Source organism: Sus scrofa, chromosome 13 (genome assembly GCF_054392235.1).
Source record: "Sus scrofa isolate SSC_HxYL_T2T_F1_AM1 chromosome 13, Sscrofa_HxYL_maternal_Yorkshire_Landrace_v2.0, whole genome shotgun sequence".
In the NCBI taxonomy this organism is placed as follows: domain Eukaryota; kingdom Metazoa; phylum Chordata; class Mammalia; order Artiodactyla; family Suidae; genus Sus; species Sus scrofa.
In genome coordinates, this window is record NC_139395.1 from 151,885,984 (window position 1) to 151,909,388 (window position 23,405).

A 23,405-nucleotide genomic window follows, 5' to 3' on the forward strand; every position below is an offset into this window, starting at 1 on the left:
GCTCTCCCTCTGACCGGGTCATCTGTTCCAGGCCACCGAGGAGAAGGAGGAGATGGAGGAGCTGCAAGCCTACAACCGGCGGCTGCTACATAACATCCTACCTAAGGATGTGGCTGCACACTTCCTGGCCCGTGAGCGTCGCAACGACGAGCTCTACTACCAGTCGTGTGAGTGCGTGGCTGTCATGTTCGCCTCCATCGCCAACTTCTCTGAGTTCTACGTGGAGCTGGAGGCCAACAACGAGGGCGTTGAGTGTCTGCGGCTGCTCAACGAGATCATTGCCGACTTTGACGAGGTGTGTGGCCGGGCCCTCACCCCCTTCACATCACCAGATGGCAGGCACCCTGAGCCTGTCCCGGGCACTGTCCCAGGCACCTGCATACATTTCCTCCCCATCAACATGTTCCAATGGGGAAACCGAGGCCCACAGACATTAAGTGTCTTGCTTGGGGTCACTGCCTGTGAGCAGCAGAGCCAAATCCAGGCCCGGCTATTTGAACTTGAAGTCTGTACACCTTGTCTGCCCCATCGAGGACACACCCACTGACTTGCCAGCCGCTCCCCATCAACCGCTGGCCCTCTCTTGCCTTCTAGGGCTGGCCAGGGACTCAGCCTTGGAGAGAGTTCAAGGGAGGAGGAATCTCCAGGCTAAGGGAGGAGGCAGGACTAAAATGCAAAGCAGAGACAGAAGCAAAGACATTTTCTTCGTTTGTTTGCTCCCTTGTTGAGCACCTAGTATGTGCCAGGCTGTGGGACACTTGGCCCAATAGGACAGTCTCTGGTCCTGGGAGCTCACCACGTAGTGAGTGTGGGAGGGGCAACCCCAGCAGGAAGACAGGGCTGGGGCACGGAGCGCAGGGAGCATAGCGGTGATGGAGCTGGAACCAGGCGGTGTCAGCAGCAGCCCTGAGACCCCTGGGCAGTGGGGTAACTGGAGTTGGCTGACATGGGTGTGGACAGGCTTCCTGCAGGCCCTGGAAAGAAGAGAAGCGTGTCCTGCTGGGCACAATGAGGACGTGTCCCTGGGAGAGAGGGGACGTGAGCCAGCAAAGGGGAAAGAGGTGACTAGTGACCTGGCACTAGAGGCTCTTGTGTGGGGTTGGGCTCGTGGCCCACAGCCACTAGACAGCCAGCGAATGAGTGTGGGGAGAACTGACTGTTGGGGAACATCAGGGCTTTGCACTGAGCAGGTCCTGGAGATGGGCCCCTCTGTGTGAATGGGGGAAACACGAGGGCCTGTGCTGCTGCACTTGCCTGTGGGTCTTGGTGCCCCAACTTGGGGGTGACACAGCTTTGGCCTCCTTCTGTCCAGATCATCAGCGAGGATCGGTTCAGGCAGCTGGAAAAGATCAAGACCATCGGCAGCACCTACATGGCCGCCTCAGGCCTCAACGACTCCACCTACGACAAGGTGGGCAAGACTCACATCAAAGCCCTGGCCGACTTTGCCATGAAGCTGATGGACCAAATGAAATACATCAATGAGCATTCCTTCAACAACTTCCAGATGAAGATCGGTGAGCTGGGCCCGGAGCGCTGAGGGCTTGCAGAGGCTCCCTGCCACCACCCCCCTTCCCGTCTCCGTGACTGGGTCCAAGCAGAGGCTGGCATTATAGTCATTCCTGCTCTAGGGGTGGGGGTGGGCGCCGATCACACAGCAGAGTTCTCCTAGGGCCAGTGTTGGTGTGCAGGGGACATGGACAAGACACCCTCTCTCAGAGTTCCTGCCTCCCCCACTCACTGCACCTGCCAGAAAGGCTTTGTGGGGGATGCTGTGTGCCAAGGGCTGCCTCACTGGCAGATGAAAGAATAACACAGGGAAAACCCATGTTCATCAACACATTTGGCCCATTTTCTCCCCTGCTGTATCCACAAGATGATCTCAGAATCACAACTGACAGTGTTGCTCTATAAGGTTCAGGGTATCTCAGCTGCTCATTTTGTCCTCAGCATGTATCTTGCCAAGGATGCCCAGGCTTTCTGAGTAAGAGTCACTTTTTCAGCAGAAACTTTGCTTTGTCAAGCACCTCTCTCTCCTCCTCTTGAGGAAGGTAGAGGTAATGAATGCTCTCCGAAAGAGGAGGCCTTCATTCTTAGGCAAATTTTAAGGCATTATGAACTGCCTGGGGATGTCTCAGGCCATAGATGATTCAGATGTTACCTTTTTTTTTTTTTTTTTTGGTCTTTTCAGGGTTGCACCCATGGCATATGGAAGTTCCCAGGCTGGGGGCTGAATTGGAGCTACAGCTGTCGGTCACAGCCACAGCCCCAGCAACATGAGATCCAAACCGCGTCTGAATTACACCACAGCTCACGACAACGCTGGATCCTTAACCCACTGAGTGAGGCCAGGAATTGAACCCGTGTCCTCATGGATACTAGTTGGGTTCATTAACTGCTGAGCCATGACAGGAACTCCCAGATTTCACATTTTGAGAAGAGGATCAGTAATTCATTAACAAAAATACTGGCGTTTGGTTTCTCAAAATTAGCACATTAAACCGAAATCTTAGATTCCTAAAAATCAATATTATGATCATGAATGTCCTCAGGAGAACTCTTGCTCTGGCCCAAGCGTCGGGAGCCAGACTTTCCCTGAGGAGCTGGCTGTGTCACCTGTGGGCATATGCCTGTGGACTGGCCCAGGCTTTTGTTTTCACATTGGCTGCTAGAAAGCCAGACCAGAGCCAGCTGGGGGCCTCTTTAACTGACAGGCAGCCTGTGTTTCTGTATTAACTTCCTTCTTGGTTTCCTGTGATGTTGCCGTTCTTATTTTCCTTTCACTCCATCTCCCCCACCTCCGTTGACTTGTCCTTTTCTCCTGGTGTGTATTTGTTCCTCTGAGCTGCCCCAACTCCTTCCGTGGACCAGGACTGGGGACTGGGTGGAAGGCAGACAAGTAGCTGGCCAGGCAGTAGGGAGCCTTGTGTGACAGATCCCTTCTTACAGACCCAGCAGTGTCTTCCCCAGGGAGCGCGGCTTCTGGCCAGTGAGGGTGAAGTCAAGCCTGGGAATAGCCCGTGGGGTAAAAAGCTACTTGTGGCTTGATGGGACCAGAGAGGAGGGTCGTGGAAGTGTTTTGAGGACTGATGACATTTCTGACTTAGTAGCAGAGGGGTGTGTGGGGGAGGAAGGACATTAGAGGTAGAGACCAGCACAGCAGAGGTCAGGGCAGGCTTGCTCAGTGTTCTCCTGGGTGGGACTGGGGAAGTGGACAGAGTGGAGCTGAAATGTGATAGGCAGATGAGAGCCCACGTGGATGGTGGCAGGTTGCTTCCTGGAGTCGGTTGCCACAGCATCACTGCCCACCTCCAGATGCCTGGGGCAGGATTATGTGTAACAAAGAGAGACGGGGGGCAGGGAGGTGGCTTAGGAGCTCAGTTCTAAAAATAAGAATGGTGGCGTCTCTGAAACAGTGGTGGAAGGAAGAAGAAAATGGCGAGTCTGGTGTGTTGAGTCTGAACTGAAGGTAAAATCTTAAATACCACTAAGAGAGGGATGACTAAGGAAAGGCAAGGGGACAATACAGGAAGTCAGTGGACACCTCAAAGAGGGCAGAGGATGGATTTGCAGGAGCTGAGCCTTGCCTGTGTGGCAAGGACACAGGAGCAGTGGCTTCTGGTGGTCTCCAGTTAGGAGGCATGTGGTGGCAGCAGAGCAGTGGCAGCTGTAGGGTTAGGCACAGCCTCAGCACTGGAGCACCCTGGGTGTCTCAGGTTAAGAGGCAGGGGGAGAACCTGCCGACTGTCAAGGTGGGGATGGTGGTGAGGGCAGGCGGGGCACGCGTTGGTCTGAACTCTGATGAGCATCCTGACTTCTGTCTCCTGCAGGGCTCAATATTGGTCCCGTGGTGGCAGGGGTGATCGGGGCCCGCAAGCCTCAGTACGACATCTGGGGCAATACGGTGAACGTGGCCAGCCGCATGGACAGCACCGGTGTGCCCGACCGCATCCAGGTGAGTGCAGGAGCATCCACCAGCTGCCTCCCTCACATGGGACCTCTGTGCTATTGATGCTAAGCCATATTCCAGCAGGCCACCTGCAGTTCCCCCAGCCAGAATATCTACAGCCAGATTTGAGGGTGATGGGGTAGTTGGTGCTGTCTTGGAAGCTTGGAGAACACCATTGTGTCTCAGGCCCTCAGTACCTTGGACAGATCTTCTGTCCTGTGCAAAGCCCTCTAGTGGCCACAGAAGGAACTGGGGTGAATGAGGGCTGCGGCTGCCAATGCCAAGGCAGGATCTCGTGCCACCAGCGAGGAACCAAGAGCAGACACAAGACTGCTGCAGGGAGCAGGGTCTTGCCAAATAGAGCCTGAAGCACTCAGGGCCTGGTTTTGAGAGCCAGACAAGGTTGCTGGTCCCAGGATGGAGTCCCCACCATCCTCAACAGCCAAGGTGGGCTGTCCAGAGACCCGGAGACTTTCTCTCTCTTCATCCTTTACAGGCTGTTGCATGTGATTCCTAGATCTGCTGCTCTTCAGATGCTTTTGTTTTTCTCAGGCCTTGCTTGCTTCTTTCTGTTCCAATCTGACACAGAGAAGCCCTACACTGGGCTCTAGTCTGGCCCACTGGGTCCCTGGGAAGCTGTGGCAAGTCATTTAGCCTCCCAGGCCTCAATTTTCCCAAGTACAAACTAGCCATTTTTCAGGACCTGTGCTCGCACTGACACTGCCTAACTGCCCCCTGACTTCTTTCCCCTGTGGGGGGGGGGGCAAACTAAGGGGCTGACCCAGCACAGCCCTGGCTGCCCTGTGGGTGCTGCCTGAGGGGCCTGGCCATATGGCCTTCTCTCACCTCCTTCCCTGTGCCAAGGTGGGGAGGGACAGCAAGACAGGACGGGGCCATAAGGGGAGTCGGAGAAAGAGGATAAGCGTTTACAGAGCTTCCAACTCCCCCCACCCAGAGGCAAGGGACTGTCAGAATCCTCTGGACAATTCAGCACCGTGGCCTAGAGCTTACCTTTTGTGGAACAGACTTCATAATGTGCATCCCACCCAGCGACTCCTGCCCACTCCTCCCTGGCCTGACAGTAGGTCATGGTGGCTGTGCAGGCAGGGAGTGCTGGCAATACTCAGAAATGGCTCTTGGATCACCATGTGGTGAAGCATGGATTTGTACTACTACTCCTGTCACCTCTGCTCTGGCCCTTTGCCCTGCAGTAGGATTATGGCATTACTGAAACCAGCCATGCGTTCTCTTTGTTCCAAAAGCTAAAGCAGAGATGGGCAGTGTAGTCTGGTGTGAATCAGGGCTCTGCCATTTATTAGCTGTGTAACTTCAGGCAAGTGACTCAGATTCTCTTAGATTTGCTCAGATCATAGTTCTTGCCTCTTAGAAAGATGAAATGAGATCAGCCATGGTTCTCCAACCGTCCGTGGTGAAAAACCAGTTTCCAGAACTGTTTCTGATCAATCAGGGGTGAGACTTTGGTAACTGATTGCGGGGAGTCCGACTGCTGTGAGCTCCCGAGCGCCTCCCCTCAGCTTCTGCGTTTCTCTCCTTGTGCACGATGACAGGCCTTTGGGGCGGCAGGCACGTAGTGGGTGCTGAGGTCTTTCCGGTCTCTGAGGCCCTTCCTCGGAGGGCCGCCCGCCCTCCCGCATCGAGGGCAGCCAGGCGGCTCTGTCTCGCCGGCAGTCGGGGCTCAGGTCATGCATGACCTGTCCAATCCTCCTTTGCCCCCTAGGTCACCACAGACATGTACCAGGTGCTGGCCGCCAACACGTACCAGCTGGAGTGCCGGGGTGTGGTCAAGGTCAAGGGCAAAGGCGAGATGATGACCTACTTTCTCAACGGAGGGCCCCCGCCCAGTTAGCAGCTGCCGGGCCGCCAGGGAAACAGCGGCAGCCCGGCTCCAGCCCACGAAACCGCCCTGAGATTTTCCACTTTGACTCCAGAAGCAGCTTCCGCCTTTGCGGGCGGGGCGGGCGGGCAGCCTCCGTCCCGGGCCCCGGGGTGCCAGCGTCCTGCGAGCACCAAGCTGACCAAAGATGCCTCCCCCTGTAGAAGACGCCGCCACACCCGGTCGGAATCTCGAGTTTTCGAGCGGGTGCTGCTGCCGCGCGGGCGGAGAGGAGCCGCTGGAGGGACGTGGGTGCGCGGCAGCCCAGGCGCGGGCAGGGCCGAGAGCCCGACCTCGGGAGGGTGGGGAGGCGGTGCGGCTCTGGCCCCGGGGAGCCTGGGGATCCGGGGTCCCCTTTTCTACGAGAGCCTTTAAACTTGAGACAGAGGCCGCGGCTCTGCTCCGTGATGGAGGGGCCCTCGGCAGGAGCGCTGGCTTTGGAGGGACCTTCGTCGCCGTCTCCTCCCACGACCTACACTCTCAACGGTGCCCCAGCAGGGGCAGAACTAACTGCGAGGGGGAGGCCAGAGGACTCTGAGCAAGGAGTGCTGGTTCTGAGAAAAAGAAAATATTTATTAAATAAAACGAAACACGTTTCTGTGCCCTTCTTTAGACTATGCTAGTTGTATGCGTGTAAGAGCCCCACAAGCAAAACCACGGAGCCACAAGGGAGGGAGGGGGGGATCCCAACCTGTCTTTTTGTATTTTTATTTTGTATTATTGAAAACCTTGGAGATCTAACAAATATACCAAATTCTATATTTTGTAAATTCTCTATATTAGAAAACAGCTGTGCACAGCAGGGCATTTGTGCTCATTTGTACTATACGTATGTGAATGTGTGTCCTGGAGTGTGTGTGTCTGTTTACGCTGTGGAACTGGTCTCATTCAAAACATGTGTTTCCCTCACTTCAGATTTTCCCAGGTCCAACCAGCCCAGTGAGCGTGTCCTGTGGGATCCCACACATTCAGCTTAAGTAGGAAGATGCATGCACACATTACCCCATTTTGCTCCCTCCCTCTCTCTTACGTTCACTCGCTCATCACTTCCCCTAAGTAAAATGCAAACAGAATGAAAAGAACACAAAAAGCTTCTTTCCCATCTCAGGCCAAGTTGAAACCGAGGGAAGCAGCCTCAACCTGCAGCAGACAGCCTGGCCACCATCCACCCTTCAGCTCCCTGAGATGCCAGCTGTTTGCTGCCTGCAGAGAGGCAGCTGCTGCAACTCTGAGCACAGGGATGGCTCCAAGTGCTCAGCTGGTGTGGGGGTGTGATGAAAACTCAGACTTGGGGATGTGATGTGCAGCCCTCAGGCTCAGGGAAGGGCAGTGGCCTTGCTCTCCACCTGTAAACCAGACAGGAAAGAGTAGACGCCAGCTTCACAGTCCATGGGGCAAAGCTAGCAGAATTTCATTTTGTCTGGTTTTTGTTTGGGGATGGGGAGCAATTAAATATACCAAGAAAAAGTTTTATTTTTTATACCCTATGAGGGAGGCAGTTGGAAAATGGTATACCATCATAGAGATATATTGCATAAGAATCCTTAGGTCCTGTGCCCAATCTTTTTATTGCTTCTCAGGGCAGGATTATTCTCGATTCCAACATAAGCTTGAAGGAGGTAAGGAGGCAGCTATATGCCAGCTGCAAAATGTTACTTTGATGCCCACCTACACCAACCTCCCCTTTCCACACAGCATCTCCCACCCCAATTTGAACACAGCTTTGAGAAGCAAAGTTTATGGCCCTAAAACTGACAGCCTTGGTCCGAATGCGCTTTAGCTCTTCTGTCCTCTGAATTCTGCATCACCCCTCTTGCATATGTCTCGAGGGGCCGGCTCTCTCCACAGTGTTGTATTCAAGTCCCCGACCCCTCCACAGGGCCCGCCAGTGGTGCTGGGTTTTCTTTTTGCTTCCAACCTGAGTAGCGTGTGTGCTGAGTTTCCCCTGTGTCCCCCTTGTTGGTCATGGCCTCCCTGGCCTTGTGGGGGCCCATCCTTCCCATCCCGGCAGTGACTGGTGACAACGTGCAGTGCTAGCTCTTCATTCCCTCCAAGGGGTGTGCACTCTTTTTATCCCTGCTCTTGCAAAAACAGATACAATTATGATTTCCCATGGAAATTGAAAAGTCTATTTAAATAATTTAACTATTAAACACTTTCACTGGTAACGTGTCCTGGTCTGATTTGTATCTTAGGCCGTGGGCCTGATTCAGAAGAACAGTGCATTCAGCACATATGGGCACCACTGAGGGAGCCTCAGAGGGCAAAAGGGTCCCCTGAGTAGGGGCAGAACTTTGCTGTGGACAGGATGTCTGCTAAAGATTGCAGTCATTGTAGCAGCAGTTGGAAGAACACTGGTGACCTTGGACTGAGGAGCACATGCCAGGATGCAGGAGGCTAAGGAATGATGAGGAGAGGGACCAGGGGTGAAGAGGACGAGGGATGGAGGATGGAACCAGAAAAGATCCAGGGTGGAGAAGAAGATGTTTTAAAACAGGCGAGCCAAACATGTTTCTATGCTAAAGGAATGAAAGTTGAAAATACAAGAGGGAACATGGATCATTAAAAAACCCAGGGAGTTCCCGTCGTGGCTCAGCAGAAACGAATCTGACTAGCATCCATGAAGACACAGGTTCGATCCCTGGCCTTGTTCAGGGATTTAAAGATCCCGTGTAGCCATGAGCTGTAGTGTAGATTGCAGATGCGGCTCAGATATGGCGTTGCTATGACTGGTGAAGGCCAGCAGCTACAGTTCAGATTTGACCAACCCCTAGCCTGGGAACCTCCATATGCTGCAGGTGCGGCCCTAAAAAGACAAAAAAAAAAAAAGAAAAGAAAAGAAAAGAAAAGAAATAGGGGAGTTCCCATCGTGGCTCAGTGGTTAACAAATCCAACTAGGAACCACGAGTTTGTGGGTTTGATCCCTGGCCTTGCTCAGGGTTAAGGATTCGGCATTGCCATGAGATGTGGTGTAGGTCGAAGACGCGGCTCGTATCTGGCATTGCTATGGCCAGTGACTACAGCTCTGATTAGACCCCTAGCCTGGGAACCTCCATATGCTGTGGGTGAGGCCCTAGAAAAAGATTAAAAAAAAAAAAAAAAAAAAAGGCAGGAAGGAAGAAAGACTAGAGTAGGTGGCAGAGCAGGAGATGCAGGCAGGAGGTGGATGGGTAGAAACAACGGCTACTATTCACCAGGCAGTCTCTGCATGCCCGACCCTGGGGTAAGGACTCTACAAACCTGATCTCATTGAATCCCCCTGGCCAATGCATTTCACCCATGGCGAAACAGACACAGAGAGGCTGTTATCTGCCTAAACCCACACAGCTGGTAATTAACAGATGCAATTACAGTGGGCCTGTCTGCGAGGCTCATGCAGGTAAGCAACTTCACATGGGCCTGGGACCCCTCCTCCCCCAAGAGGAAGGGGACCCTTTTCAGTAGGTCCTAGCGGCTACACCCATCAAATGCAAGGTTATATTTGGGTTCAGGAAATTAAACCACAGGGGCTTGGTCAAATTAAACTGAACACAAATGAAAAGGAACCAGTGAAAGAGACTGCATGGGGGTTCATTACCATAATAGCTACCTGGGGACACAGATGTAGTAGGTCATGGGCAGGTCTCCTGCCCCAAAGAGAATAGACATCATTAGGAATTCAAATACGCTTGGCGAAGGATGTAATTGAATAGAACTAAAGTTAACTTTAGCTTTAGTTCGACAGGCTGGGGTGAAGCCATACATAATCATTAGTTAAATCCATTTTCACCTGTAACCTGCCTTCGCTAATTAAGTTCGATTTAATTGTTGCCACAAAAGATGTGCCTGTTCTTCAAGGACATGTGGCCTAAACAATAAGACACCGGCCTAAGGTGTTTTCTACAGACTTAGGGTCAGCCTCGACTTGTTCCAACCCAGCTGGTTAAGACGCGTAACTACTGACCCTTCAACTGGGTATGCGCAGAGGCCTGTTGCTTAGTTTCTCCTGCGCAGAATGAGGAGTTTTTCCCACCTTTTCCCAATCACCTTCCTCGATGTTCCCCAGTCCTTAGATCGCCCTGCCTCATTGGTTATTCTATATAAATACGAGCCCCTTGTGTTTCTGGAGGCAGATTTCCGACGTTTCACTTGGTTGCCTTGCAAGTAAACCGCCTGCTGCAGTCCTCGGTCTCAGCGTTTTGGCTTGTGCATGGGAGAGAACGAGCCTGGTTTTAACAAATTGCCAGCCAGAAGGTAAGTCCAGACAGAGATTTTGCCCATGGTACTCAGTGTCTGTGGAATCCAGGCAACTGTCTGGTCCCCTTCCAAGACACACACACACACACACACACACACACCCCACCACACACCCACACCCACCCCATTTCCTGTCCGCTCCCTTTCCAAGACACACCCACCCCATTTCCCTAGAGAGGTGTCACTGGCCTCCTCCAAGACGTACACACACACACCCATTTCCCCAGGGAGGTGCCATGGCCCTTAGTTTCATTTTGCAGTGAAGAATTGGTTTGGGGGTTTTGAAGATGTCTTTTGGGTGAAAACCCTTGTTAAACACAGCTGTGCAAGCCTGACCAGATCATGTTTGGAGGCCTACCAGGTGGGATTTTGGCATATGATGGTTACAAAAGGATACAGCTGCTAAAGTACTCTGTGCCTGGGTGAAAGGCTCAGGGCTCTGCGGTTTTGTTGTTGTTTGATTTTGTCTTGGTCTTTTTAAAAATTTTTTTTAAATTTGTTGTTGTTGTTGTTGTTGCTATTTCTTGGGCCGCTCCCGCGGCATATGGAGGTTCCCAAGCTAGGGGTTGAATCGGAGCTGTAGCCACCGGCCTACGCCAGAGCCACAGCAACGCGGGATCCGAGCCGCGTCTGCAACCTACACCACAGCTCACGGCAATGCCGGATCCTTAACCCACTGAGCAAGGGCAGGGACCAAACCCGCAACCTCATGGTTCCTAGTTGGATTCGTTAACCACTGCGCCACGACGGGAACTCCTGTCTTGGTCTTTTTTGTCCATATCTATGTTGGGTCCTTAGTTAATTCACTACTGGGGGCTGAGTTTCTTGGTGACTGTAGCAAGGACTGAGGGATTTCATGGCTGCAATCACTTGGAAGGAAAGCCCCTTCAAAACTGGAAATGTTAACTCAGTTCCCTCTTGCAGCCTCCTAGGCTGCATTCTCCAAAATTGGGGAACTTTCAGTTATGAATCCATGGAAAAGAAAAAGAGGGTGATTTTTGGTAACACTGCAGGAACATAATTTCCTTTAGACTCAAGAGCAAAATGGCCTGAAAATGGATCCTTAAATTACAATACAGCTTTGCAACTAGATCTTTTTTGTAAACAGGAAGAAAATGGGGATGAAATATCTTTATGTACAGTCTTTATGCTGTTGTATCAGAGTAAACCTGTGCGAGAAAATGCAAGATGATGGTCCAATAGCGAAGGGAAGGCAAAGAAACCTGTTTTGCTTGATCCTAATGAAAAGGAGGATGACTTGCTCTTAATTCACTCAAACACTCTGACTGCTCCCCCTCTACCCTCATATAGTGGGGCTGCTGGCTCCTTCACTGCTAGCACCTCAGGCTCAGCACTAGCCATCCCCCGCCCCAGCCCATCTCTAAGAAATAGGAATGGCCTTCCTCTCTCATATCCACCAGGGAACTACAAAAACTCAGGGCAATCCAACCGATAAGGCGAATACCCGTTGGGGGTGGGAATGCTGCGACTGAGCAGCCAGTGGGAATGATTTGGGTTCATTCCCGCCTTTTTCAACTTGATTTAATTAGAGGAGTAATATACTAATTTAGACATGACCCACAGAACATGAAAAGTCTTTTTGATTTCTGCAACCCACAACCCAACCTGGGCAGTGGTTGAAATTTTATTAAACACCTTCTGCGCTTAAGTAGAATGTAGGATGGTGGTGGATAAAGCTAGGGAGGAGGCAGATGAACTTCATACAGAAAACTCTGGTGACCTAGCATAGGCTGCTGCAAGCATAGCTATACTCGTTGAAACTGCCTTCAAAGTTTTTAATGGCAGGGACCAGGTTCAAGACAAAAAGGAACAATGCAGAATGAAGCAATTGGCCCACTCTGTAGGGACTTCCTCAACACAGGGGAGCGCTAGACCATGAGAACTGTCACAAGTGACTTGTAAAAATGTAGGAGGCCTCAAACCCAAACTTCCACTCAATAGAGGGACTCAATAATGAGCATATTGCAAACAGGAAGGACACTGGAAGAGACTGTTACACACTAAATAAGACTCTTGAGGGTAAACAGGTGGCACATCAGATGCCAGAGCTGAGAATGACAGTGACCAAGAATGACAGGGCCCAGGGGCTCCTTTAATTTCCACATCCATCAGTATCGCCCATCTGGAAACTTGGGTTATTGTGATGGTGAGAAATCAACTTTTGGATTTTCTGATTGATACCAGGGCCACTTGACTCAACATACCCAGCTCTCTAAACTTTCTTCTGAGACTGTTAGTAACTGGGGTGTTAAAGAAACCTTGAAAAAGCCTGTTCTCCAGCTGCTAGATTGTCAGATGGGGAAGACTTGCTTGAACCATGGCTTCTATATGTGCCTGAATGCCCCGTTACCTTCTGGGATGAGATTGACTAAGTTAAATGCCAAGGGTACCTTTGCACTTAGACAAATGAACATTAAACTACCACCAGAGCAGACTTGCAACCTCTATTGCTCTGACCCTGAAGGGAACAGCCAGCAACCACCATGGGAGAGATAGAGCAGAAGATGAGTTCAGAGATCTGAGCAGATGGGAAGCCGGGGAGAACAAAAGAGCCATGCCTGTACAGGTCAGGCTTCACCCTGAGGTGCAGACTCCAAACTTAAAGCATTACCCATTAAAGGAACAGGGAAAGCATGGAATTCAGCACCTGCTGATGGCCTTCCTTTGAGTATGATTTAATAAGCCCTACTGGTCACCTTCTAATACTCTAATTTTACCAGGAAATGGGCACAGATGAATATCATTTTGTGTAAAAGTTAAGAGCAATTGATGACATTATAGAGCATTTTCATTCAGTGGTGCCTAATCCACACACTCTTTGGAGATTTTTGTTGGTTTATTTATTGTTTGAAGGATACCTTTTTGGGTATACCTTTTGAGTTTTGAATCCCAACAGTTGTCTGCTTTTGAATGGGGAGATCAAGATACAAAAATTAAACAGCGGTACTGCTGGGCCTCCTCAGGGATATAAAAACCCTCAAAATGGGGGGGGGGGGCGATCCTGGCAAAAGTCTTGAGTCCCTTGACTAAATGAGGGAGCCCTGCTCCAGTATGTGGATGATACTGTTTGCTAATAATGATCTCAGAGAGACAGCAGTGAATGATGGCTTGAAGTGAGATTGTAATTTCCTGTTCAAGAATTGAACTTGGGCAGCCTAGGTGAAAAACCAGAATCCTAGCCACTGGACTACCAGGGGCTAGAAGCTAAAAGCAGCATTACCCTGATCCTTGCCCCTGTTGAAAGCAAGAATATTTTAAGGAGGCAAAAATGATAAATAAAAAACAGGTACAAAGTTTATTAAAGGCACAGCACATGTGGGAGAATACACAGGGAAGCAGTTTAAAGAAAAACAGCACCCTCAGAGGAGTGGGAAGTGTGCAACAAGGGTGATTTAAATCAAATCGCTTTGGAGTTCCCATCGTGGTTCAGCGGAAATGAATCTGACTAGCATCCATGAGGATGCAGGTTTGATCCCTGGCCTTGGTCAGTGGGTTAAGGATCCAGTGTTGCCATGAGCTGTGGTGTAGGCTGGTAGCTACAGCGCCCATTCAACCCCCTAGCCCAGGAACCTCCATATGTTGTGAGTGTGGCCCTATTAAAAAAAAAAAAAAAAAAACTTACAAAGGGGCAATTCTTCCAATTATCTTGCTTTGTTTTCCACACCTTACTGAACCCAGGGTCCTCCCTGATATGTGTGTGTATATCTTTTTAGCCAAGATGGATTCCAGAGCAAGGGCCTATGGGAAGATAGATACCACTTATGGGGTGGCACCCCCTCCCTTTCTGATCCTAAGGAGTCTTTCTGTGCATGGGGTCTCCCTGACCCTGAGGATCGGAAATTGTGACCTCTTGACTTTTTGCCCAAGCAAAAAGCCCCTCTCTGCCATTACCATTGTTTAATGGTGTCCAAAATAGTCCAGTTATTTACCTTTTTTTGTGGTTATTTCTATCTCAGAGTATAAACAGGAAGCTGGTTGTAAATGTTTATCCTAGAGCAACCTGTCTCCTGTCTCAGTAAGACAAAGGAAACCTCAGACCAAAATATGGTTTTGACTTAGAACTTCTTGGCTGAACCAAGAACCAAGGTATTTAATAAAAAGGCACAGATTGCTCAACTTTCTGTTAAAGACTGTGTTTTGAAATTTCACAAGGACAAAGACTTATTCTCTGACGGAAAGGAAGATCTAGCCAAGGTTGCATTTCTACTAACAAGAGATAATTATGGGGATTTCTGGGAATGGTCAGGTTTTGCTACATTTGGATCCTTCACTTTGGACTCATAGCAAAAACCCTTTATGCAGGTCTTAAATGATGAGACAGTGAACCTCTAAACCGGACTAGGAAATACCATTAGGCATTCCAGGTCATCAAAGAAATTTCTAACTTCCAGTATCATAGGTCTTACAGATATTATAAAGCCCTCTGACTTAGCTGTTCTTGAGAAACGAGAAATCTGCCTTGGAGTCCTCAGAACCTGGGCAGCATAAGGAGGTCTGTTGTGTATTTCTCAGTGCATCTAGGTACAGTCACTAAGAGATGGCTATTTTACTTCCTGGCCATAGCAGCTACCTGTGATCTTTTATAAGAATCAAAGAGGAGTTCCCGTCATGGCTCAGTGGTTAAGGAATCTGACTGGGAACCATGAGGTTGAGGGTTCGATCCCTGGCCTTGCTCAGTGGGTTAAAGATCTGGCGTTGCCATGAGCTATGCTGTAGGTTGCAGATGCATCTTGGATCTGGTGTGGCTATGGCTGTGGCCTGGGCCAGCAGCTACAGCTCTGATTAGACCCCTATGCTGGGAAGCTCCTTATGCCAAGGGTGTGGCCCTAGAAAATAGACAAAAAGACACAAAAAGGGGGGGGGCAGAAATTTACACTAGGACAACGTACCACTGTGCATACCCCTCTCTGTGAACTTTCCTGGGACAATACTGGTTAACTTCAAGAAGATGGGGAAGATAATCAGTCTGTATTTTCATCCTAATGTTATTATATTTTTCGCTACAGTGTGCAGCAACTTGATGTGGGATCTCAGTTCTCAGTCCCAGGATTGAACCCCAGGCTGCAATGGTGGAAGCCCTGAGTCCTAATCACTAGACCACCTGGCGACTCCCTCCGCATTTCCTCTGAAAGCAGTATCTACCTTGGACAAAGAATATCACCTGCCATGTCAGTGAACAAAGGATGTGGCCATCAGCCACTCTAGCCACCCCTGATAGTGCATCCTGAGGGGATTCACGGTGGAAAAAACCAGAATACTGGCCCTAGAGAGTCAATGGTGCATATCGAAGGAATAACTTCAGTAAGTCCAGACTCTTGCATCTTCCCATGTATAGAAAAGCAGTAAGTTCATTAACTTGAGATTTATATTTCTTTTCTTTTAAAACTATATACATATATATTTTTTAATTTTATTATTTGTTTTTTTTTTTTTTTTTTTTTTTTTTTTGCTTTTTTTGCTTTTTAGGGCCACACCCTCAGCATATGGAAATTCCCAGGCTAGGAGTTGAATCAGAGCTGCAGCTGCTGGCCTGCACCACAGCCATAGCAATACAGGATCTGAGCCACATCTGTGACCTGCACCACAGCCACAGCAATACAGGATCTGAGCCACATCTGTGACCTACACCACAGCTCATGGCAACACCGGATCCTTAACCCATTGAGCAAAGTCAGGATTGAACCCTCATCCTCATGGATATTAGTCAGATTTGTTTGTGCTGAACCACAATGGGAATTTCCTGTCTGTTTCTTTAATTAGCAGTAAGCTTTTGATGTTTGACAACTTGGGTTTTTGTTGTTACTGTCATTGCTGTTCTAACAAAAATTCCTATATATCCTGGCTTTCCCCTTACCTCTTTGGTACAGTCCTTCAGAGCTGTCCAAGAGGCTGTGTCCTGGGCTTATGTCCTCACTAATGCCCCAGATAAATGTAATTGCCAACTTCTAGGTTATGCAGGTTTTGTTTTTGTTTTGTGTGTGTGTGTGTTTTTTTGTTTTTTTTCAGTTGACAAGATGTTCACAGGTGGGAGCAGCTTTAGGGACCAGTGCCAGTGGAAGGCTGGGTATGTGGTGCTAACTCATCAAAAGACACTGGAAGCCAAAGCCCCTCCGCCCCCACCCCCCAGGTATCTTTGCACAAAAGGTGGAACCTAATAGCCCTGATGACAGTCTGCCATCTAGGTGAGAATGAGAGACTAATTATTTTTTGCTAATTCCAAACTGCTTTCTTCCTGGGCCATGCCCATGGGTCCATTTGAAGAAAGGACTGTTAATTACAAGAAAGAAGGAAACTAAAGATGGCAAAGAAACTTTAAACTTATTAGAAGCTGTCCTGGAGTCAAAAGAATTGGCTGCTGTCCACTATCTAGGACATCAGAAATCAGGTTGACTGCTTGAGGGAATAATCCAGCAGATCAAACAGCAAAGCTAGCATCCAGGGCTAAAACACCTGAATCCCGGACTTGGCTCTGAGCCCTCTTGGGGATTTGACAAGATGCTGTTCAAGGTTATCTTCCAAAGACTTAGAAATGGCCAGTGAATGGGGACTTGACTAGAGTCCTGTCCATTTTCAGGAGGCTGAAATATATAGGTACACCAAGGAAGGTGCTTGTACCTGAATACCTTATGGAAAATCTAGTAAATTAATTTATAAATGATAATTTTAGATTACTAAGTTATTTATACCCATGTACCCACCATGGGAGAGATGCCACCCTGCGGTGGACGCAGAAATTCACTCTAGCACCAAACACGAAAAGGATGATTCCGAAGGTGATAAAGAAATTCATGGTATGTGCTAAAAATAACTAAAACTGGGCCACTGCTAATCAAAGACATTGAGACTGGAGGGGCTAGACCCGGGAAGATTGGCTGACTGACTTTACTGTGGTGCCAAGAGCCACTGAAAATCATAGGTACTTACTAGTATTTGTGGATACTTGCACTGGCTGGGTAGAAGCATTCTACTGCTGGACCGAAAAAGCCTCTGAGGTTGTAAAAACCCCACTAAGAAATAATTCTTAGGTTGGAGCTAACTATGTTCATTAAGAGTAACACAGGTGGAGTTCCCATTGTGCCTCAGCAGTAACCAGTCTGACTAGTAACCATGAGGTTGCGGGTTCGATGCCTGGCCTCACTTAGTGGGCTAAGGATCTGGCATTGCTGTGAGCTGTGGTGTAGGTCACAGATGCAGCTCAGATCTCACGTTGCTGTGGCTGTGGTGTAGGCCGGCAGCTATAGCTCCGATTCAACCCCTAGCTTGGGAACCTCTATATGCCATGGGGGTGGCCCTTAAAAAAAATAAATAAGGTAACACACGTATAGGCCTTTATACAAAGAATAACTGGGGAAGTATCTGGAGCTTGAAACCTTCATTGGAGTTTCTGTGGAGCATGTAATTGCCAATCTACTGGCAAAACAAAAGATAAAACACAATCTTAAAAAGACTAGTCTCTTGACAAATTTTAGCTGTAGTTTAACCTGGGTTAAAGCCTTAACAGTTGCCCTGCTTGGAGTGAGGGTGGCCCCTTAGAAACAAGTTCCAATTGAGTCCCTATGAACCGTTGTATGAGAGACCATTCCTATTCTGCAGACATGGTTTAGGAACCCTCAGAAGGAATTTGAATCAAGAAACCAGATGTTGTCAGATATGTACAATCATGGGAGCTACTGAAACTGCTAAACATGTGTCTCTCTAGCAGGTTAATGTTTCCTACGGCTGCTCCCCAGCACCACTCTGTTCTGGAGACTGAGTCCTACTGAAATCTTGGAAAATAAACAACACAAGTACTATCCTCATGGGACCAGAACTTATGGAGCGCTACTTGGTGATGGTGAAGGGAATTAAGGCATGAGCCGTCACACTCAAGTTAGGCTGGGCCTGCAGAGATCAACGGAGCTGCCACATCCTGGAAAGCAACAGGGAAAGGAAACTATGCTGCAGAAGAGGGTCACAGTCAGGATCACCCAAACCGTGGCTGGTTCTGGACTCTGACACTGGCTTCTCCAAGTGGGCAAGTGTGCCCCTAACAGATTTTAAATTCCTTTTCAGAAGGAAGTCACAAGAAAGAAATGCAAGTACATAGGATTGCTGCAGCGGTGACTTAGTAAAACAAAAAACTCTTCAGAAGGCAATTTGTCTTTTTAGGGCCACACCTGAAGCATATGGAGGTTCCCAGGCTAGGGGTCTAATCGGAGCTGTAGCTGCCAGGCTATACCACAGCCACAGCAATGTGGGATTCAAGCCGCATGTGCGACCTACACCACAGTTGATGGCAACAGCGAATCCTTAACCCACTGAGTGAGGCCAGGGATAGAACCTGCAACCTCATGGCTCCTAGCTGGGTTCGTTTCTGCTGGCCACAATGGGAACTCCCAGAAGGCAATTTAAATAGCTTGTTAGGTTACTAGAATGATTGGTTTTTTTCCCCTTTTGTTACGTTTTTGTTTCTAATCCCCCAGGCCTGGAAGAACCTGATGTTGGGATTTCCCAAACTTTGGCAAAAGCAGGTAATCTCTCTAGCCAATAGATGTGTCATCCCAAACCAAGTGTTTGGTTGGTTGGTTGGTTAGTTGGTTGGTTTTGGTTTTGTTTTGTGTGTGTGTGTGTGTGTGTGTACGCCTTTTAGGGCCACACTCCTGGCACATGGAGGTTCCCAGGCTAGGGGCTGAATCAATAGCCGTAACCGCCAGCCTATGCCATAGCCCCAGCCACACCAGATCCAAGCCAAGTCTATGACCTACAGTTCATGGCAACACTGGATCCTTAACCCACTGAGTGAGGCCAGAGATTGAACCTGTGTCCTTATGGATACTAGTCAGATTCGTTTCTGCTGCGCCACGACAAGAACGCCCCAAAATGTTTTCTGTATTTAAATCACCATGACCCCTCAGCTATGCCTGTCAATTTTCTGACCCTCCTTAATGTCACTGACACTTAGGATAAAAAGCCCTCAGATGTAACTGGGTTCGGCTAATTAACAGAATTCCACCCCCCCCACCCCCCTGCTTTTCCTAACCAAACTGAAATTTGGTTCTCTCCTTCTGTCTTCAAAAAAAAAACAAACAGAAAAGACCGTGATGTCTACCTTTTGTCAAAGTTTTACTTGGTCAGGATATAGTAGAAACAGTACTTATTTCCCCAGACTATGTCCCTTCCATATTTAATATCCAAGTGTTTTTGCCAAACTGATAGTGATCAAGACATTCCAATATGTAAAAAGGTTAGAAAAAGAAAAAAACATACTCTCGAAGGCTGCCTATACCGCTATTTGCAAATTAGATCATTGCTCATGAATATTGCCTTACCCAGATCCCTGGTCTGACCATGTCCTGGATAAAATGCCTGAGTGTGGCATACATTTTAACAGTATGTCCAGCATTCTGTGTCCCCTTCAGGGTACATCTTTGTGGTATTGATTACTAATCTTGGGCCAATGAATGCCTTGACAGCTGGTGCACAGGTGGCATCTGTTTATTGGGATACTTTTCTATCCATAATCCACATAAATCCAAACATTGGACCAGTTCTTTAAAATTGTTCTCTAGAATGAAAAGGACCACTACTTGCTTGGACCGCCTATGTGTTTGGCTATCAGGAAGATGAATTTTGGTACATGATTGATAGAGTACTTTTGGCATGGTGGGGAGTCTGATCACACGAGTACAGGATCAAAAACACACCTAGGGTAGTTGAAATAGCCAATGAAAATGTAGCTATGACTGGCCTACAAAGGAAACTGACTCATCCAGTAGTCCTGGAAAAATATATATTGCTCTAGATTATAAACTGGCTGAACAGAGTAGCATCTGTGCTATTGGTAACACCTCTTATGTATACACTAATGCTTCTGCTGGAATACAAAACCATAGACAAAATCATGCAACTCGCTGTAAGTATCCCTGGAAGAACTGGGTCCAGACAGGTTTTTATTTTCCTGGATTCCCCAAGAGATCTGTACATCAGGGACTCTTAAAACTTTGGTTGTTGATAACTTTTTATCCGGATATTTAAGCTATAAGCCATGTTCTTAAATACTGTACTAAGACTTGTTAAACTTGAAACCAGGAACCAGAGTGTTTTCAATGAGCACTGAACAGTTTCATTCCTAAAGCCCTTGTTAGGGCTGTGCTACTTAGCAAGATGAAGCCAGAGTGGTCCTAACCCCTCTTCCCTCCAGACTGAGGAATAATCAAAAGATGAGGGGGACTGAAACAGTGGGTAGTCATTAGTTAATTCCATTTCACCTGTAACCTGCCTTTGCTAATCAAAGTCGTTCTACTTGTTGCTACAAGACTTGCACATCCTCCAGGCCACATACAGCCTGAAGAGTAAGACGCTTGCCCAGACTTTCCAGGAACTTGGAGTTAGCTGCATCTAGATCAGCTGAACTGTTTAGGTAGAGCTGATCTGGTTGAGACTAGATGGGACCACCAACCCTTGAACTGGGCATGTTTGAGAATCCTCTCTGTAACCTTTTGACATCAGAGGGCCGGAAACTACCCTCAGACCATGCAGAGACCTGTAGCCTAGTTCCACCTGCACAGAACGTGAATTAACCACATCTTTGTCTAGTCACCTTTCCCCGGGCTCCAGACCATGCTGCTGCTTTATTCTTCATCCCACAATTACCCTGAACCCCTTGCCCTCACAGAGGCAGACTTAAGATGTATTCTCCTGTCTCTTGACTGCCTTGTGAATAAACCCTCTGCTGCAGACCTTGTCATCTCAGCATTTTGGCTTGCTGTGTGATGAGCAAAACAAACCTGGCTTGGTAACAAATTTGGTGAACCAGCCTGAAGGTTTAAGTTCAGATGGAACTTTTACCTGTGGTTTGTTGGCCCCTTACTGGGTATTCAGAGCCTGTGGACAAGTCCAAGCAACTGGCTGGTCTATGTGTTCCAGGGACCGTCCCCTGGATTTCCCCAGGGAGGTGCTGCAGACCTCCAGCACTTAATTTGCTTTTGTAGTGAAGAAACAGTTTTGGAGTTTGGCTTGGAAGGTGTCTTTGGAGTGTTTCATTAAAGAAACACACCTGTACCTAGACTGTTTGGCAGTCTGTCTGGTCCAGGTCTTGGTTGGAGGTGTAGCTGGCAGGATTTTTGGCAAATAATAGAAAAGGTTACAGCTGCTGAGGCAATCCAAATGTGGGTTAAAGGCCCAGGGCTCTGGATTTTGGTTTGATTCTGGCCTTGTTCATGTCCATCTATGTCAGATTGTTGTAGGAATTGGCTCTTGGGAGTGTGTGTGGTGGTGGGGGCTGAGTTTTTGCAACAGTAGCAAATTGCTTTGAAGCTGTGGCCACCTGGAGGCAAAACCTCTTCAAGGTGAGAAATGTTAATTCTCTCTTGCAGCCTTCTCCAAAATTGGGAAACTTTCAAAGGAAAAATACTTTTTTTTTTTTTTTTTTGTACCACTGTGCGGCCACAACAGTCTATTTTATTCCCTCCCCCAACCCCCCGCAGCATATAGAAGGTCCCAGGCTAGGGGTCTAATTGGAGCTGTAGCCACTGGCTTATCTCACAGCCGCAGCAGTGCCAGATCTGAGCTGCTTCTGGGACCTACAGCACAGCTTATGGCCACGCCAGATCCTTAACCCACTGAGCGAGGCCAGGGATCGAACCTGCAACCTCATGGTTCCTAGTCGGATTCGTTTCCACTGCGCCGCAACAGGAATTCCCACAATACTCTTTAGACTCTGGAGAAAGATGTCCAAGATGGGGCTCTTTTGAAATTCCTAACCTGGGTTTGTGCATGTGTTGGAGAAATCTGGCTTGATAAAACATCTTTTCAGAGTTCTGACCTTAAGGAACCAGTCTTTCCAGGAGGAGCTTGCATTTCTCTCCCTGCGCCTTTGAGAGGTCAGTGTTCTACCAGGGTTTTGTCTAGATGAGAGTAAGATCAGCCTTCCCATCTCCAAGCCCTGAGAGGAGAGGAAAAAAAGGTAACAGGCATTTTTAAGCTAAAACAGAAAAACTGAGATCTGTGGATGTGTCTGTGTGGATGTATAAATCTATGTGTACAAATATCAATGTATGCCTATGGATGATTTTATCAAAACTTTTAAATGAATGCTTGTTAATAGGCTTAAAGAAAAATAAGAGCTTATATAATTTTTCAAGCACAACAGAAACCCCAAAATTGAAAAGATCACATGATCTCTCATTAATCTTTAATGAATAACAAGTTTATACACATATTGACAACTTAGTCATCAATATTGAGTGTAATATTTGTGTTGTACCCAGGTTTACTAAAATTCAAGTCCATATTAAGAAAGTGCAACACTAATGATATAAAACTTAAGTAGATTAAATAGGTTTTTAGGTAATCTCCTTATGAATAACTGGTTTAGGAATGTCTACATGAATCTAGAAAGATTGGTAATTTAACAAAACTCTTAAGTTTCAAGTTAAATGATGGGGAATTCATTGACTATCCAGATGATTTCAATAATACTGATACATTAATTGCTATAGGAGTCTGTATACACCGGAGTTCCCGTCTTGGCGCAGTGGAAACGGATCCGACTAGGAACCATGAGGTTGTGGGTTCGATCCCTGGCCTCACTCAGTGGGTTAAGGATCCGGAACTGCTGTGAGCAGTGGTGTAGGTCACAGATACAGCTTGGGTCTGGCATTGCTGTGGCTCTGGTATAGGCCAGCAGCTGCAGCTTCGATTGGACCCCTAGCCTGGGAACCTCCATATGCCATGGGTACAGCCCTAAAAAGACAAAAAGAAAAAAAAAGTCTGTATATACACATGAGATGGTTTTCAGTTGTTGGTCTCTTAATTGCAAGTGCATCTCCAGTGTCCTGCAGTTGTACTCTCCTCTTCTCATGATTTCTGATTTTGGTAGCATATTTGTGTGTGGATGATTTCCTACCTTTACTGTATGTATGCCTTTACTGGTGAGCCTTGTCATGTGTGGTATTTTTGTTTCTAGTTGTGGCCTTTACTTTTCTGTCTAGAGAAGTTCCTTTACTATTTGTCGTAAAGCTGGTTTAGTGTTGCTGAATTCTCTTAGCTTTTGGCTTATCTGTGAAGCTTTTGATTTCTCTTTCAAATCTGAATGAGAGGTAAAGTAATCTTGGTTGGAGTTTTTTTCTTTCATCATGTTAAGTATATTATGCCACTCCCTTCCAGCCTGCAGAGTTTCTGCTGAAAAATCTGCCAATAACCTTATCGGAGTTCCCTGGTATGTTATTTCTTTTCCCTAGCTGCTTTCAATATTTCCTGTCTTTAATTTTGGTCAGTTTGACTAATATGTCTCTTGGGGTGTTCCTCCTTGGGTTTATTTTATAT

At 47.9% G+C, this 23,405-nt stretch overlaps 2 protein-coding genes across 4 annotated transcripts in view; one reads left to right on the top strand and one right to left on the bottom strand.

Annotated features, from left to right (window-relative positions):
• ADCY5 (adenylate cyclase 5) overlaps positions 1-8,011 on the top strand; it is a 162,547-nt gene extending 154,536 nt beyond the window's left edge. For both annotated transcript variants that reach the window (XM_021070242.2, XM_021070243.2), the window contains exons 18-21: positions 32-295; positions 1,313-1,517; positions 3,831-3,955; positions 5,688-8,011. In XM_021070242.2, the coding sequence (XP_020925901.1) occupies positions 32-295; positions 1,313-1,517; positions 3,831-3,955; positions 5,688-5,816 (723 nt within the window). In that variant the 3' untranslated portion in view covers positions 5,817-8,011. The remainder of the gene's footprint in view (positions 1-31; positions 296-1,312; positions 1,518-3,830; positions 3,956-5,687) is intronic.
• The window catches only part of SEC22A (SEC22 homolog A, vesicle trafficking protein), a 120,599-nt gene continuing 99,617 nt past the window's right edge, over positions 2,424-23,405 (bottom strand). For both annotated transcript variants that reach the window (XR_014824659.1, XR_014824662.1), the window contains one exon: positions 2,424-6,397. The gene's annotated coding sequence lies outside the window, so the exon portion shown is untranslated. The remainder of the gene's footprint in view (positions 6,398-23,405) is intronic.